Here is a 17,860-nt window from a genome sequence, read left to right as displayed (position 1 = left end):
AATACAGTACCATTGGTTACACAGCACTTAGCCAAGCTGGTCTGATGTCTTCTTTCTCTCTCTTAGTCCTTATATAGTAATCTTCTTGAGTTCTGGAGGGATTTGAGGTTGTGGTTTTTAGTTCTGTTGCATTAATGACAAGAAGAAGAAGCTGATGTTGGTACGAGTGTTTTGCTGAGGACTGGCCATCAAAGCAGTTGGTGTTACATGTGACAGTAAGTGTACAAGATAAACACCAGGGACAAAAATACAAAGAAGAAAACAGACAGTAACAAAAGGCCAAATCCCACACTATTAGCATAGCCATCCCTGTTTATAGCCGCTGAAAATCTGATCTGCAGCCTTTATCGTTTTAGATCAGCATTAATTGGCAGCAGGTGCTAGGAGATGACACAAGCATGGCAATTTAACTCTTGTGTGTGCTACTGCAGTTTTAATGTTCACAGCATACTGAAAAACATCATTCCTTCAACTTGCCTCGCATGAAGTAGGGCAGTGAAACGTATGCTGGATTGTGTTGTAGCTACAGTGTATTGAAAAGCCAGAAATATGAACTGCTTCTTGAATTCTTGAATTCTTTATGATCCTATTATCAAAGCATCACCTTTTTTTTTTTTTTTTTTTTTTTTAAATGTTGTTTGATACCAAGTAGCCACAGAGACTGCATATAACTTTCAGTTTGGCAAACAAAGTAAAACAGGGACAGACTTCAAAATGTTGGATTACATTTTTTTGTTGTGTGTAAGTTTCAATAAGGCTGATTTATTCCAACAGTTGTAATAAGCATGGCAGATCTGAAAGCAGTTCTGTGATTGCTGGGTCTCTTTTTTTGTCTGTGGTGATGAAGGTGTCTTAATTATTGTTTGTTTTTGTAAATTTTAAGGATTAGTCATCCTTTCATGCCAGATGACTCGGTTGTACCATACATTTTGGTCTCTTCACACTCAAGGACTTGTTGGAGTTGGGTCCTGATAGATTTTGAAGCTTACTGCTTTGACCCTTTGTTAATCTTCAGGCTAAAGCATTCTTGTATGCCATGGCCAGCTCTTAATCTGTTTATATGGAGATAGGAGAGTTTTTGAAGATACCTTTAATGAGGACATCTTAGTTAATGTATCTGTCTCTCTGCAACTTTTGTTTGCTGGGTAAATGAAAATAGTCTCCAGATCCTGTTGACAGAAGAGGCGGTGACTAAAACATGGATTTGAAATCCTGGCTCTGTGCAAGCAATGGCAGACCTCCCATTGACTTTAACAAGGCCAGGATTTTGCTCTCACTTCTGTTACTGTCATTCAGAGGTCCCTGGTAGTTTATGTACATCCAAAGAGCCAAAAGAGTTTCTGGGAACTGGGAATGTGATGTTTTTTTCCAGCCACCACTCTCGTTCTTTGAGACTGTTGTTCCATTTTGGGGAGGGACAGGGAATGGTTTTCATGGTTTGAAGGTTGATTTTGGAGCTTTGAAACCCTGCCAAGCACACCAGTAAACCATTACAAGGAGACTATGAATGCTTTGCTTAGGGGATTTTGCTTGGATTGGACCTTTTTGGCATTTAATTTCTCTACAGGCAATCTGCCTCTTTCATCCTGCTCCTTCACCTATCTCACTTATAATGCATACCTGTATTAAGTTGTCTTCCTGTTTGCTGGGACAGGCATGATGCAGTCCTTTTTGTCAAGCAGTAGACAAATCACTAGTTGAGCTGAGGAGCCAAGATTTCATTTCAGTGCTTATCATTTTCAAGCAAACGGTTGCCACCTACTCAGCCCAATTGTAAACTAACTTTAGATACTGTCTAGCGCTCTTTTCCCACTGTGTGCCATTTTCTGTTGCATGGTCGTGACCATCGTGCCTGTTGCTCTCAGCACAATCCGTGCCCAGCACCCCACAACCGACCTGTTGTGCCCCAGCCCAGAGGTGCTCCTGCTGCCTGCACTGTGCTCCTGCCCTGCCTGCTGGCTCTGGGCTGTTCAGGTTTCCTCACATTCAGTGTCTCTCAACCTCAATTTCCTTTTCTTTTGTGTCGGTTTTCTTTGCATTGAGACCTGCTGTTTTTCCAACATGCTCCTTCATCAAACCTCACCTTGCCCCCCAGACTTCTCTTGTAAAGGGTGCCAGTGTTTTAACACAAAGTCGGGCAATGCAGTTGTATGGATCAGAGAGGAGCAGCGTACCTGCTAGCCATCCACAAAAAGAACCAAAGGCTGGATCTAGTTTGCATGTGGTAGTTCCCTTGGACCTAACGACAGAGTGTGGGAGCCCTTGTAAGCAAGTCTTGGGTCGTTGCAAGGAATGAGTAGGACTGAGATTACAGCTTTCTAGGCTGATACTCAGATGCAGGTCTCTGAAGGGTTGAGTACTTTACTTCCAGAGGACTCTGAAGACAACAATTTGTGATCTAGGAAATGTGCTATGATCTAACTGAATGCCTTTGTTGTTAGCCTTCAGCTTAAGAGCAGTGGTCAACATGTACAGAACAGCATGCTAAAAGTGGCAGTCTGCAAGAACCAATGCTGATTAGAGTTCCTATATAAGTCTATTGTGATATATGTGAAAACTGAGTTGCTTAAAACATCAAAATGAAATGAATGGGAAATTATTTTATCTTGGGGGAAAACTGTTTCAAAGTGCTGAACTTGAGTAAACAAATAGCCTGTGCAATAAGTGGTTACGTGATGCACAATTAAGATAAAAGAAGATTATTATGCTAACATTTTATGTGGGTTTGGCTTCATTCAAAAATAGAGGTATATAGTTATCTGTCTTCAGTCCTGAACTATGTTAATGTATCTCAGTACATACCTCATCGTATTTTATAGGTGGCAAAAGTGGAATATGTTAGAAAAAAGCCAAAATTAAAAGAAGTTCTGGTGAGATTAGAAGAGCATATGGAATGCACCTGTACATCAACAAATACTAATTCAGATTATAGAGAAGAAGAAACTGGTATGTTTTCCTTTTATTTTTGCATTAATGCTTATTTCATATAGAACTTGTTTTTATTTTAGTAAAGAATGTAAAGCAAATCTTGCTTCCAGTGAACACAGTAGAGCCCCAGCTACTTCTCTGGGTGTTGGAGATGCAAAGTTAGAAGCAGTTTGTGCTAGATAAAAAAAGTTTGGACTTGAAGTTTAAATTCTGTCAATTCTCATTAGGTTAGACTTTAAATAAAAGGAAATGCCCAATATTGCTCAGGTCTTGCTTAATTAAGTTAAAGGTTGTCCTGTTGCAGCTTATTGGTGAACTCTGTTGCCTAATTTCTTTGGACTTTGTGGAGACAGAGTTAAGGCTGAGATTTACTTGACCTTGGGGAAAATACTCGTGAAATGAATATAAAGCACTTAGGAGAAAATTTTATATTCAGAAGTAATGAGTTTTGAAACAACAGTGCCTGTTTCTGTTGTTTTCTTACTTACACATAGTCAAGAATTCATTGGCCAGTGTTACGTTAAATGTGTGCTTGCCCTCTCAAGACAGAACTTAAATAACCATGGGGAAGGTTATGTGGGGAAGCGTACTTATTTTCTATGTGATCTTCATAAGGTGCCTAAAATTACTAGCTCAGATCCTCTTCCTAGGTGTAATGCAGGACTTGAAACATATTCAGGAAACCCAAAAAGTAACTACAAAAGTTCACTTTCACTTCTTCCAGGACCTCAGGGGGTTACAGTAGACTCAGCCCCAAAATTAGTGTCAGTAAATTAGAGTCAGTAAATATAGGAGGAAAGTTGCTCAGTGGTGATGGATTCCATAGGTGTTCTGGGTAAGGACTGCCTCTCTCTAGCATGGAGGCATTAAACCTGGTCTAAGGAAATGCCAGCTCCAGTTGCTCTGAACAGCAGAATTAGAATTTGTATAAAAGCACCGATAGGCCTCTGTTGTGATTTCTATTTGAACTGATTTATAATCTAAGCACAGTGTTTCAGCTCGAGCTAGGTTGAGTTATGAGTAGACAAAAACACGTTTTAAATGATTATTTTTGTGTATATATGGTTTAATATTTTTTTCTGTCTTGCATTTGGAAAAAAAAAATGTTTGGTTAGATAAACTTTGTGTGAAAAATGGGTTAGAAATTTAATGGAAGAATACAGTTTTCTAGGATTTAATAACTGATGGGAATAAAATTTGTACCAGCAAGTGGATGGTGAGCTGAAAATAGCTTAACTACAGAGCTGAAAGCGGGTATTGAATACAGCATGGTAACAGTCATTATAGATGGATCTTCGTAATGACGCATGCAATGCCAACTTCGTTTATTATTTCTTTGCTTTTGTGTAATTACTTTATAAACCGAATGTCAAATCAGACGTTATGAAGTTACTTCTTTAATGCAAAGGATAATGAGATTTCTTTGAAATGTAAACGGTTTGAGTATTTATTACTTCAGTGTTCAACAAAATGCATTACCTTGGGGCTTTTGACCAGCCCTGCCCTTATGTTAACAGGAAGGCCTAGGGAATCAGGTAAAAAACGGAAACGAAAAAAGTTAAAACCAACATAAAACCTACTGGAACTATTTGATATTCAGGTAGGACCTATATGCTGAACACCCTAATAGCACAAGTACTGGAAAACTTAATCAAATACCATCACTTCAACTTAATCACTGTTCAAAATCTTGACACTTGCTACCTCAAGGCTGCAAAGAGATTAGATTTGATTGGCTTTGATAATTCTACCTGCTGGTATTTTTCCTTTAAGCTCCACATCACCATCAGCATCTTACATTCTTGAGCTACTTCCTTTTCTTGCCTTTTTTTTTTTTTTCATTTTTATTTTTTTGGAGGGTGCTAATACTTCAGCTTCTGAAATCTCAAGTTCCATCGCCTCTGCTTTTGTTTCATTATTATTGATTTCTGAGGTCAAACATCACATAATAATGCATGAATGAATTGCCAGGTTACAAACTGTTGTGTTCCCATCGTTGTCTATAAAACATTGAGTGTATGTATGTAGTAAATATTATTCTTTGCATGGCCATCAAACCCTTGTTTTGGCATGAACTGAGATTTATTGTACATGCCCCTGAGGAGGAAGATGCTTAGAAATGCCACTTTGGTGTTGCAAGGCCCTGTGTTACTTACAGCACAAAATTAAGATTTTTTTTTTGCTCTGTTCAGTCTCAGTAGGATAACAGTCAGTCATCAAAATTCATGAGTTTTTCAGCATAGTGAAAAACTAACACCCTCTCAATGCAAAAATGCCTGAAATCTGTTGGCCAGCGTATTAGCAGTGTATGATGATGAGATATACATTCCAAATTGAATTCGGAGTTTTCATTTCTTAATGACTTGAAATTATGCAAATTGCAGCTCTTGCATTTGGTTCTAGTGTTTGGAGTGGGAATGATTTGGATTTTGCAGTGTATGTATCTAATGCCCTTATGATGGTGAACTGAATTTCAAACACCTCTTTTTGCACATAAACTCCCAATGGCAGTTTTCGTTTTTACTGATGTGTCTTTTCTAAAGAATGCTAAACTTGATATCCTGTTTCAGATTAACAGGTATTTATTGGGAGTAGTATGATAGAAGCAAAGATTTTCTAAAATTCAACCTTAAAAGTGCGCATGTAAACTCAATCAGAGCAGCATTTAGAGCTTCTTGCCCCAGGTTAGTGATTCTTCATGCAGAACAGCTTATTTTTATTTTTATTTTTTTAATTTTTATTTTTTAAGTCATCTACTTTGAGGATAGGACCTTTGATTCTAATCATAGAGTTATTGTATCTTTTTTCTCTCCTGCAGATGTAAGGTGAAAATAAGCTAGAAAAAAAACTTCTCTCTGGGACATGGATGTACATGGTTTGTTACATTCCTGAACCTACTATGTATGGTGCTTATTGACTGTATACTTTATTTGTTCTCCTGTGTGGAAAAAAAAAAAAAAAAAAAACTGGCTCAAAAGAACACTTAATGAGAACAAAGAGACAATGTACATTTGTTTAATGTGACATCAAAGCAAGTATTGTAGCACTCTGTGACACAATAGGAAGCTTCCCTGTCCAAAAAAGAAAAAAAAAAAAAAAAAAAAAAAGAGAAAACAGAAAAGAAAAAAGACAGTTGAATGAATGAATGGAGGATACCAAAAGTACCCAAAAACATGACAAAAATCTGAGTGAATAGTGGATTTCTGTCAGAGCAGTCAACGGTGCTTTACGTCAAGAAATGTGCCTGCGTTCTTGATGAAGATGGATGGACACTGATGGACTTCAGGCACAAAAAAAGCAGGAATGTATGAAATGATCAAATGCCACGCAAACACTATAGAACAATACATCCTTGCTTGGTGGTGTTTTAAAAGTCTATACAAAAAAAAAAAACACAACAACCTTCTGGGGAGCCTTAAGTGGATTTTTTTTTTTTTTTTTTTTTTTTACACCATAAAGTGATAATTATTAAGTTTTCTTTTTACTCTTTGCCTAGCTTTTTATTATCTCTTGGACTACATTTGCCAATAACACGTATAAAAGACTGGTATAACAATAAGAACACAAAACATCAAAACATTACGGTATTTCTCCTAGTGGGATGCAAACTAATGAGATGTATTAAAATAAAAGTGGTATACCTATGCATAATTTTCTAGACGTTTCTTGGTTTATGTTCCCCAACCTCCCCCGTAATTTAAAGCATTACATAAAAAGAAATAAAGAGGAAAGAAAAGAGACGTGCGTAAACAAATCATAGGATATCCATGCAAAAAGCCTTTTTTTTTTCCTTTAAGACTTATGCCAGTTGCCTACTAGTGATATTGTGTTAGCAATTGTCTTTCTTATCAGTATACAGATACTTTTATTTCACATGTTGGAGCTGTGTGAAATGTACAAGTTCTTGTATCTGCATTGTACAATGTCATGGTGGCATGGGAACTACCTTGCTGCAAATATTTGAACAAAACCTAAAATTCTTTATTTTTGGTAAAATGTTATGCTTTATGTGTATTCAACAGAAATATGTGTTTTTGTAAAGGTGAAGTTTGTATTTTTATCTAAAAATTAACAGTTTTATATACCTGAGAAAGCCTGCTATGTTTTCTTGAACCAAAAAAAAAAAAAAAAAGAAAAAAAGAAGAAAAAAAAAAAAGCATTTTGTGGTCATATTTTTGTAGTAGAATAGCCCAAACAACATCAAAATCTATTTTAACTATAGCAGGGCAGATAAAATAGTCTGGCACAAGCCCCTGTATTTTCAAAGTGCCAAAGGATTATGTGTTGAGCTCCCCTTGGATTGCAGTGGGAGCCACATGGCTAAATCCTGCTTTACTGCTTTGGAAATTCAGGGCTGTGCCAGATATGACATGGCTACTCGCTGGGCCAAAATCACTGCCCCACCCCAGTAGTTTGGATTATGCATCCTTTGTTTTATTTGGGTTATCTCATTGGATATGTAAAATGAACTACTGGATTCTTTTCTTTGTGAAACGTCGGCAAAGAGATGAAAGAGTTTTTTCCTCTTAGTTTGGAATGAGAAAGAGTTTGTCTTGAGACAGCGTTTCCACTCAAATAAAAAATACCTTCAAGTGTGAGTGAGCTGCAGAACCTTAAAACAGCAAAAGAGAGAGTACTAATCTTTCCATTTCTTTAAGTATAGTTTCAGCCATCCCCCCATTCCTGTAGCTATGTCCAGTTTCAACCAAACAAAGCAATGTTAGCTAACAGGCACTATTGGTTTCAGATGCTAACGCAGAGATAGTTCGTCACCGTTCTATTTTGTGGTCATTTTCCCAGTGTATTTGTTGAGCACCAAAACTGGAAATACATTTAACTAAGATTGTCTGTGCTTGTTTTCCACTAAGTGTACTGTTCACAATGTTATGCACATGAATGTATGTGTCTGCGTTTAAAGAAGTGTATAAAATGTAATTTATATATTTATGTTTCAGTGGGATGCCAATAATGTTGCTCCGTTCCTTTTTTTTTTTTTTTTTTTGTCTGAAAGATATCTAATGAAAAAGAAATCATATATCCATTAAAATCATGTAGATGAAAAGCATTATGTGACCCACTCAGACACTGTGCAGGTATGAAAGGACGTCGAAGTCACTTAAGTGGAATAATTTGCAAAAAACCTTTTGGAGATTCCTATGGTCACACTGGCATAAGAGCTTGCATTGAAATGTGTGGGCCAGATTCCCTGGAGTAACTCTGTTGACTATAATGGAGCTCTGCTGATTTACACCACCAGTGAGTCTGGCCTGTGTTAAGTTCTCGGGAAGAAAGTAAGCTAAGAGGCATGCATTTTGCTGGTGCCAGCAAATAAGTGTGTTATGCCAAATTCAGCAAACCAGGAGAGAATGAAGACTGAATGGAGTCTTTTCCAGTAGTCGTTTGTTTGAGGCTTGTAGTGTCGAGTTAATTTTGTTACCAGGAATGAAACGCACATGAGCCTTTGCTCTCAAGCACAATGTTTATATGGCATGCAGCAGATAACACAAAAATCTCAGGGCTATATTCTCAGCTAGTATTAATTGGCAAATGTTTTTTACTTCAGCCGCCCCTAAGCTAATTTACATCAGATGAGGATCCAGTCCACAGTTTTAAAGCACGAGGAGCAGTGTCATGACATTCGTGCCATTTGCTGTCGCCCGGCTGAGATATTACCCGGAGCCTTGTGAGCATCGCAGGCCGTGCTGTTGGGCCTTCTGTGAGCTGGCAGATAACAACCAGAAGGAACAGTAACTGTAAAGGTTGTGACACAGGAGACATTAATTCAAAGTTAAGTTGGACATTTCAAGGGCCATATCCTCAGCTGGTGTAAATCACCGTTGCTCTGTTGCCTGCAATGGAGCGGTACCAGCTTACACCACTTGAGGGGCTGGTCCTTCATTCTTGCTCATCCCTTTCACTCCTCGGTCCTGCAGGGATCTCAGATTGTCGTGTACTGTTAATGTAATCCTGTGTTCTCTAATACTTAAGCACAATAAGTGAATATAAGAATGAGTGTCAGACTTAACTTTGAATGTCCGAGCTCTGAAATGGTTTGTTTCACCATTGTGGCTGTAAATTAAACAGTTCTCTGTGCATCTGTGAATGCCGTGTCATACCTTCTTCCACTGTCTGTTGGAGTTGGACTCTGCCTGGGCTTCTGAAGTGCAACACTTGGAGCGACAGAGGGAAGGGTGTGAGCAGTTGGAGCCGCCAGATACGTGATTGATAACTGCTGTTTGTGGGGTGGGGTGCCAGCAGGGTGCTTAAGGAGGGACCCGAAGGTGGTAGTTGTTTGAAGTCCCGTTCCCATGCAGTACATCCATACCTTGTTGTTTTTGTCCTTGCACAAACTAGGTGGAGGCTTGGGGGGCAAAATGTTTTGTTTACATTCTGCAGTTGCTTCACCCGTCCAGAGATTCAGAAGTTGTTGGTCTGATGTTCTCCTTTTTGCAGTCTTTTCTGATCAAAAAGCATATGTGGAGGGAAGTGTCTGAATACACCTCACTGTCATCATGCGGTGCACGACTGCTGATTCTCTAGTCATTTAATTCTGTGCTCCAACTTTCGGAGCTGCCCTTCAGTTGTTACTGCGTGAAATCAAAGATTATGTGCCAGTTTTCCTTCCTCTTCTGCCATCTTTTGTCCTACTTGGCATCTGCTTTGTTAGCACATGGTGACTACAGGCAGTTGCTCCTCTCCAGCCCTGGAGGTTCCTAGGCAGCTCCAGATCTTCTGTGTCTTTGAGCTTAGGCCTTTTATTCCACTTGGAACAGCATCTCATGTATCTCCTCCCTCCAGTGGGCTGCAGCATTCCAGCTGTGAGGTTCTCTTGGCTGTCGTCCTCAGGTCCATATTCGCCTCCTGTGGGCTGTTTTCCAGCTCCTCTCTGCCTGACTTTCCCATCTCTCTGTTCCTCTCAGAAGTAATTTTCCTTTCCTTGATTCTTTCTCATCACATATCTCTTTGCTCTCCCTCTGCCTGAGAGAACAGTCTTTGATCTGTTTATCTTGAAATCAATTGCTTTATCTAGGCATGTGCCCTGAGATCTGTCTCCCGGGCTTACCAGCCTGTAACTGACCACACACGTGAAAAACAAATGCTCTTATATAGACACATGTTTATGGAGAGTAGAAGATTCATCTTTGCATGTGGCAAAATAGTGCTGAAGGCTCCCTTAGAAGCTCTGTCCAATTGCAGTAACGCCGTAACTCTGGAATAGTGGTGTTGAAGCTCTTCAGTCATTTGACAGCTCAATTAAACTCAGGATCCCCATTTATAATTTAATTTGGAAGTGCACCCAAAAGCAAAGATGAAGTTGCAAAGCTACCTCAGATTTGCATGCTCATATTCTACTGTAAAGTGGAGGAAATAATGTTTATAAGCCCCTTCCGTGGCTTTGAAACTCTTACCTTGAGTATTGATTTGGCCCTCTCTTGGGCTGAAAGTTTTCGTTGCTTTCAAACCTCAACAAAGCAGAGGTACCTATTTGTTTTCAAGGAATTTGTTTTCTTGGTGTTTCCAATTCCACTGCTTCTCGAAAAGCGAATCTTACAATCATAAAAATTGTTGGAACCAGTGAGGTTCCCGCTTATGTGTGCTTTAATTTGACGTGGAAGAGAAAAGCTTGTTAGTGTTTTATTCCCCAAAAATTGAGCCTATAGGTGTATATATATGTATATTTAAATTTAAGTAATTACTGTGTGTTTTCCCACATATTAATAGAAGGTATTAGTCATGTCACAGCTTTCCTATGCTGCTCTTTGCTGTAGAGTCTCTATGTGGCATAGCCTTGAATGGGTTTGTGCTCATATCCCACTGAAATAAAGAACTATTGTTATCCCATTTTAGGCGAGACCGAGGCATGGAGACGTGACTGTGCAAGGTCACACAGCAAGGCTATGGCAGAACCAGGGATAGGACTCAGATCTGAGTGCTCATCCAGTGCCCTAAATCACACGACCATCTTTCCTTTTCAAGAATGAATCCTTGCACCCTTAGAGATAAATACTGAAAAGATTGAGGGTAAGTCATTTTGCCTAATTATTGTGCATTGGATACATGATCCAAAAACTGCCATATCAAAGAATGTGGTGACTGATGAAAATCCAGCTTTCTGCCCATGCAGTTATGCAGCCTTTTATGCTATCATGAGCTAGTCATTTCCTGCATCTCTAAGGAGCCAACCTTTTGTGACTTTGTAATGAAAGTTATGCACATAGAGCAAATTAAGAGTCCGATTTTATGGGAATTTGTGAAAATTCAGTAGACAATTTTTCATTGTCCTTCCCCTCACTTCATTGTAATTCCTTCCTTTTATGGTGTGGGTAGCATTTCCTAAGGGAGCTGTTTTTATCATAGGCCCAATCCTGAATTCTTTTCCCAGGCCCTAACGTGGAAAAGCACAGTAAGAGGTGCTTGTGTTTACCCTTCTTGAAACCAGTGCCTGAGCCTGTGACTTTGGAGAAATATTCCACTGACTTCAGGCAAATGGAGCAGAGTTGGTGTCTATTACCCTTTTTCTGACACAGGATCCCAGTTGGGAGATAGGGGTCTTCTTGTCCTTAGAACATGCATCTGGAATCCCCCCTGTTCTGCTCCTGTGAAGGTTGCCGTTTTGCCTTGTTTGTTCTTTTTTTTTTGAAAAACTCCTTTTCTGGCAGGACTGGGTTCAGGTCTGCGATTACTAATGCCAGCAATTCCCATTTAAGATGGAACCTCAGAGAACATAATTTGAAAACTCACCATCGTATCCATAACAGACTCATTTAAGATGAGAAAAAAAAATGAGTTAAAATTTCATGTGAAATGTGGTACTTTTTATTTTAAGAAAAGAATTAGAAAAGAAAGTGAACAAGACCAGAAGACCAATCATTCATTTTTCAGTTCTGGAATGTCACCTATCAGTCATTCCAATTATTTGCTGCATCAGGCCAAATTATGTGCTGAAGTAGCTCAGAATCACCACAACACATAAAAGTTATGGCTGGTTCTCGTTGAACTGCTACCTATTATCATGGCATATGACTGTAAGGTGGGGCCTGCAATCACAGCTGTAAATCAAAGAACGAGTCATAGGTTAGGTAGTGTTTTCCTTGGATATTGTCTCTAAGTTTGTTGTCTGTATGTTAGTTTCTCAAGTGATGTTTGATGAACTGTTCAGTTAGGTGTGAAGTCAAGAATACGCCATTCCCAGCCCGAGAGCTGCATGCTCATCTTTCCAAGATCAGGACTGTTTTGTCCTCTGTAAAGTACCTTTGACCATCCGTAATAAAGGCATCTGTTTTACTGTCCATCTTTGAAACTGAGAGTGGCTGTTAAGATCAGATGTGCGAAGAATAGAAACACAGATGCAGATGGATCCGTAGCACTTGAAATCCCATGGAAACCTAAAAAAAATGAATTGATTCTTGAGAACAAGCAGAAATTAGCAGGAATAAAAAACATTTTAGACACTTGAAAAGCCCACCCCGGTTTATTTGGCAGGTGAAAAATGAATCCAGGAAATCTACTGTATATAATGATCATTCAGCAACAGAGTAGGCGTTGATGGAAAATGTTTATGCTTAAATCTTTCAGCAGTTAATGATCATCTTTACAGACCATAATACTCGAATACTTCACTTATCGATACATCAGGGCTTGGATGGACTTTGAGTCATATGAAAATGAGACACTCCTCAGGCCAATGGTAGCAGCATGTTCTAGTAACTGATCAACCAATTGCATAACTACCTTGCAGAAATAGATGCAACTCCACTGACTTCACTGGGAATGACAGTTACCTGAGAGCTGACCCGAAACTCTCGGCGTGGAGCAGATAATGGTTTCTTATTTTGCAGTTTAGTGTTGTTGTAAAAATAGACTCATTTCCTGGAGCAGTTAAAACAAGAAAATATGGAAGAGCAATTTCCCACAGAGATTCATCCAGCCTGGAATTTGCTGAGGTCCCCGGATGCAAACATGTGCTGATAGAAAACATAAAACAGCAACTTTGTTTAGGGAAGCCTCTGACCTGTCAAAAATGCAAAGCATTCATTACCAGACTTTTCCTTGGCAATTAGTGGGTAGAATTACTCACAGAAATTGTTTTGTTTGCTCACGAGGGGAGAAGCAAGACATAAATTCAAGATATCCCCCATTTGACCACAAGAAAGAAGAGTCTGTTGAGAGGGGGCTGCGGGTGAAGTGTTGAGTGGCCTCAGCTCCCTTTGGGGATGACTCAAACTTGTAGCCCTCACTGGCGTATCCAGAGCCCTCCAAAGTTGCTGGATGCCCCCTGCTGTGATTTTTTTCAGCGGTCTCAGGGATTTGTACATCTGATTCTAATTCTTTTTTTCAAGACTTTCAGTAAACCTCAAGTGGTTCCAAAATCCCTCTGTCTCTGTTTTGCAGAGACTAATTCTGACACAGGGATGTTGTGTTGAATGTTGCCTTCCTTCCCTAGGTATTTACACTCAAATCTCAGCTTTGCTTTCTGCTGTTAGGTGAAAATGTTTTCCAGCAGTGACTTTTCAAGTAGCTGTCATATGCTCCATTCTGCTGCTGGAATCAGCCTGACATTTCACATGGGATGTCCTCCTAATTCCAGCCATGCTTCACCTTTTCCTTTGCACCCTGCTTTTACCTGTCTATCCATATAAAAGTGATGCTGGATGAAGCTGAAGACCAGGGGAGTTGTAAGAGGGCAGATATTCTGCCCTGAGCTCTGCTCTGCTGGAGCCCAGTGCCCAGCTGTGCTCTGCTGTGTGGGGCCCAGGAAGGAGGGAGAGATGCTACAACACTTCAAGGAAGCCAAGATATGTCTTCTCATCCTCCAGTCATCCTTCCTAAAGAGGGCCTGTGTTTCCCTGATGCTGACATATCCCTCATGCAGGGGAATGTCTCACGCTGCACAAAATGGCTGAGGAGAGGTAGTTCAGTAGGATTCCTATGGAAATTGAGGTTCATGAACTTGGAAGGGAAGTCTCTTCTTTGTCCCGAGTCACCCACAGCGAAATGAGCTGCTGAGATGGTTCACTCAAGGCAGCTGCTCAAATATGTCTTCAGCACCTGAATTCCCCCTTAACTGCAATGGGTTTTCACAGTAAAGGTGACAAAACATAATCATAAAATAATAAAGGTTGGAAAAGACCTCTAAGATCATCTAGTCCAGCCATCAGCACATCACCACTATGCCCACTAAACCATCTGCAATAGGCTGTGCGTGAGTCTTGCAGCCTGTGTATTTTACTGCTGGCCACAAATGCAGCTTTTAAGTCACATTGTCACTATGCAGGGATATCTCTTCTGGTTCACCTAGCAGCTCGTATCCATTGGTTGTGAAGATGCTGCTGAACAACCCAAACTGCTGGGCTATGTCTGCCTATGTAATGGAGGCTCAGGGACCTCACAGCTGGAGTTGGCAAGTGCAAATGTTTCCCATTAGCTCCCTGCATTCCCCTTAGCTGTGATTCAGCAAGATGCTCAGTGCTGAAGCTGAACTTGAAGCACGTGAGATGTTGCTTTGAAGTTACACTTCAAGTTAGGCATGATCTGAGCTGGCTTGCTTGCTGAGGCCCTGAGGAGCCTGCTGCGGTAACACAGCGTAAGCCTGGTGTTTTCCTCTTGTGCATTGCCTGCAGTGATGCTGGTTTCAGCAGCAGGCTCTCAGAAAACTATTCCATAGCACTGAGAGAAATCAGAAATCTTTAACTATTCAGTAGCTTTCTAGCAGTAAACTGCTAGAGCAGAAAGCCCTTAGCAACAACTGCCTTTTCTGGGCCTCTGAGGACTCTTCCTTCCTTATTTTCTTCAGCATTTCTTTTCTAAGGCAAAAGGAAAAAAAAAATCTTAAAATAGTTCCTTGAAAAGGTGGGAAATTAAGCAGATCATATCATCTTGATTTCTTTATCTTGCTTAATGAAGGAGAAGTTTGCCAACAAAACAAGCGTACATGAAGAACACTTTGAGCAACTTCAAAAGAGTTCGTAGGCTAGATCAGGAAAAGATAAAATCAGAAGTGGAAACTTCTAATACACTTTACAGCTCATTACTTACAGGAAATACATTGTCACATAAGATACTAATGAATTTTGCAGGGTGAAGTTTCCAAAAGAAAAAAATAACGTATCTTAGAAGAAGGGTCTTAGGTCGCTAAGTATGGTAGCCATGCAGTGGATGTGTAACACTGTTCAGTGGAAGGATTCTACCCCTAGGAAAAAGCTTTTGAAAGTTGTAAATGTGTACGGTGTTCAATTTCTGTAGCATCTTCCTGAACTAGCTGCTGAAATGAGATAAAGGGAATGGTAGAGGTCTGTGTTGCTTTCAGCTGTCTTGTTCTACACCACAGAAAGCAGAGTGCTGCATTGCATACATCCAGCTGCAGAGAGGACAGCAGGATCACATCTGTATGTGCAGTGATGAACAGGTTATGTTGTGCTGATGCTTTCTGTCAGGCACTGTTGCCAGCAAAGTCAGGGAAGAAGCATGGATACTCAGATTTAATGTATTGGTGGCACTTGCCTGAAGAATTAGTAATTGCCAGATTCTTAACTAACTCAATTGAAGAAGTAATGCTGAAATCCTGTTTCTGGACAAGGGCCTGAATCCCAAGCTAATGGATTTGCTGCTAGTGAGTTGAAGCTCCTCTAGGCTTCAGAGGTATTGTGGAACAGAAATATTTTCTATCTTTATGAAGTACTCAGAGGTCCTCTGGATGATAAATTGTCCACTGGTGTAAACAAGGCCCCCACTGGTAACCAGAGAGCTGGGGGGTTGTACCCCTGGTTCACCTCATGGTTTCCAGTGCAGATGTGCTGTCACAACTTGAGCTCTTGTAGTTTTTCTTAAATACAACAAGATACTTAAATAAGAGCTTAGTTGCTCTTTCTGTCCTTAGACACTGAGATGCCTCTAGACTTGCAGCCACTGGAAGGCTGTTTTACTGAAAATCGAGAGGCATTTGCCCTTGTGAAAATTTCTGTTCATGCTTGGAAGTGAGATTTGGGCCCCTAGGTCATGGAGATGCTTTTGCAAATATTCTATCTGTCCTCCCATTCCTCAGCCTGCTTGGCCTGAACTGAAAGTGTAAATAACAAACAGCTGAAGGATGGTCTGCTTGCTTCCTTTTGGGTGTTTCCCTTATGGAGTGCTTGAGGTCACACAGCAGGTGCTATGACCTTCGGGACCTGCCTTCTGGAGCCTTTTTTAAGATGCTGACTAACTCCTCATTAATGAGCCATTAAATGAGCTGATCAGTGGTAACCATGCAGGCCAGGCTTCAGGAGAATATTCTTGCTGGGATCCAAGATGGCTCTGTCCATATGCTGGCCGGGGATGAAGGGCTGGAAAACTGTGTGGTGGAAGAGACTATTAATGTGATTTTCCACAATTTTCCTTGCAGCTGCATTTTTGAGGAGGGAGAGCGAGATGGCTAGGCTTGCAGTAACACGTTGTGTCGTCATAAATGCTACAGCCACCATCTGTTTCCAGCCCACGACTTGAAAGAAAACTGAGCAGTAATCTCGTAATTCACATGAGCGTTTTACACTTGTGAACCCTTCCCAACCTTTGTCTAATAACGAGGGGAGTGCATGGTGCTAAGGTTTGTATTTTTCCTGCGTGTATTAGTGTTTATTTGTATGTCTCTTTCTGTATATTTTATTTTATTTTGTTCCACGGTCCCATTAAAAAAAAAAAAAAAAGTTATCTGGAAGGAAAATCAGACCAGTTCCACAGTCAAAAGAAACATAACGAAGGTGAAGTCCCAATTCCACTGACCTTGCTGGCAGAATTCTCCAGGAGGAGGTGCGTTTAACATTCCTCGCTGTGTCTGTTTTAGTTACCTGTTGATTAAAAGAAAGACATTAGAAAGTGAAGAGGCAGGTTGCCGAGCTGCCCTTTCCCTACAGAAACAGAACTGCTAGAATAGCTGGACATGCGCATTTTAAATCTGCACCATCAGATAGGATGGTAATGGTAGGTTGGATTTTAATGAAAACAAATTCTTCTGCTAATCTTGGTTCCGGGCTGGCCCTCCGTGGGATTAAGGATACCACCTGCTGTGCCAAAGTCCTGCTCAGGTTTGAGGCTGCTGGTGGGTGGGAAGAGCACAAACATCAGAGTGGCTGGTGAGCAATCACAGTCTGTCCTTTTGCAGTGCCCTCAGGAAAGGCAAAGATTACTTAGTTGATGGAAATAGTGCTCCTCTTCAGCCTGCAAAGCAAGGCTAACATCATTAAGGATTTCTTTTTGACTGTTCAGCAACACCAAGGGCTGCTGTTTCTGTGGACCTCCTTTCGTCTTGGACCCAATTTGCACTCCTGCTCCTAGCACAGCCGAAGCGGCTGCGTAACTCCTGCACTCCTCTGGCCTTAGGAACGATGACTTCCATCATCTCAACGAGACTGCAGAGCAGTTTAAGGATGCAACGGCTTCTCATTTCGTATACCCCATTGCTGCTAGAACTGTAAATCTTTGTTGGACTGGGTTTATAGCAAGCTGCTGCTGCAAGCAAGTGAAATGCATTTTCTGCTGTCACATGTATGGTCAAACTGTTCAAAAAGTTGCCAAACAAAGAACTGAGCTCCGGATGGAAAACCAATTCAATCTCTTTACATTTTATTGAAAAATAATAAATAACTCTTCAGGCCAATGGGTCAGTCATGTAGATTTCTGTATCATTTTCTTACAGGATGAAGCGGTCGGGAAGGCTACCTTACTTTTGTCTTTTATCCAGACTAATTGGTTATGGACAAGGGGTGCTGAGAGCTGTCAGACTAACGCGCCTCTCCCCTCTTACTCCTCCTATCCTGCCAGGTTTGGTCCCTGCTGCCTCCCACCCCTTTGCCCATAGGCCCATCTGAGGTGTCTGCCTGCACACGTGCTGCTCAGAGCCCTCTCCCTGCCATGTCCCTTGGTATCCTTGGAGGTACAAGCAGCTTTCCCAAGGCTG

At 40.6% G+C, this 17,860-nt stretch overlaps 1 protein-coding gene across 9 annotated transcripts in view; it reads left to right on the top strand.

Annotated features, from left to right (window-relative positions):
* Nucleotides 1–17,571, top strand: part of PDGFA (platelet derived growth factor subunit A) — a 33,441-nt gene extending 15,870 nt beyond the window's left edge. The window contains exons 5-8 of one of the 9 annotated variants that reach the window (XR_014886726.1): nt 2,820–2,946; nt 10,777–10,950; nt 16,310–16,510; nt 17,170–17,571. Coding sequence is in view for 3 of the 9 variants with exons in the window: in XM_085237192.1 (XP_085093318.1) it covers nt 2,820–2,946; nt 10,777–10,910 (261 nt within the window). In the remaining 6 variants the exon portion in view is untranslated. Of the gene's footprint in view, nt 1–2,819; nt 2,947–4,425; nt 4,529–5,498; nt 5,613–5,746; nt 9,032–10,776; nt 10,951–16,309 lie in introns of those variants that run through there. The other 8 variants (XR_014886725.1, XR_014886727.1, XR_014886729.1 and 5 more) reach the window with 8 other exon arrangements.
* The last annotated feature ends 289 nt before the right edge of the window (nt 17,572–17,860 follow it).

The sequence above is a fragment of the Meleagris gallopavo genome, chromosome 16 (assembly GCF_905368555.1).
Source record: "Meleagris gallopavo chromosome 16, MGAL_WU_HG_1.1, whole genome shotgun sequence".
Lineage (NCBI taxonomy): Eukaryota > Metazoa > Chordata > Aves > Galliformes > Phasianidae > Meleagris > Meleagris gallopavo.
Note: the sequence above shows the minus strand (reverse complement) of the source record. Positions and strands in the feature narration are given on the sequence as shown.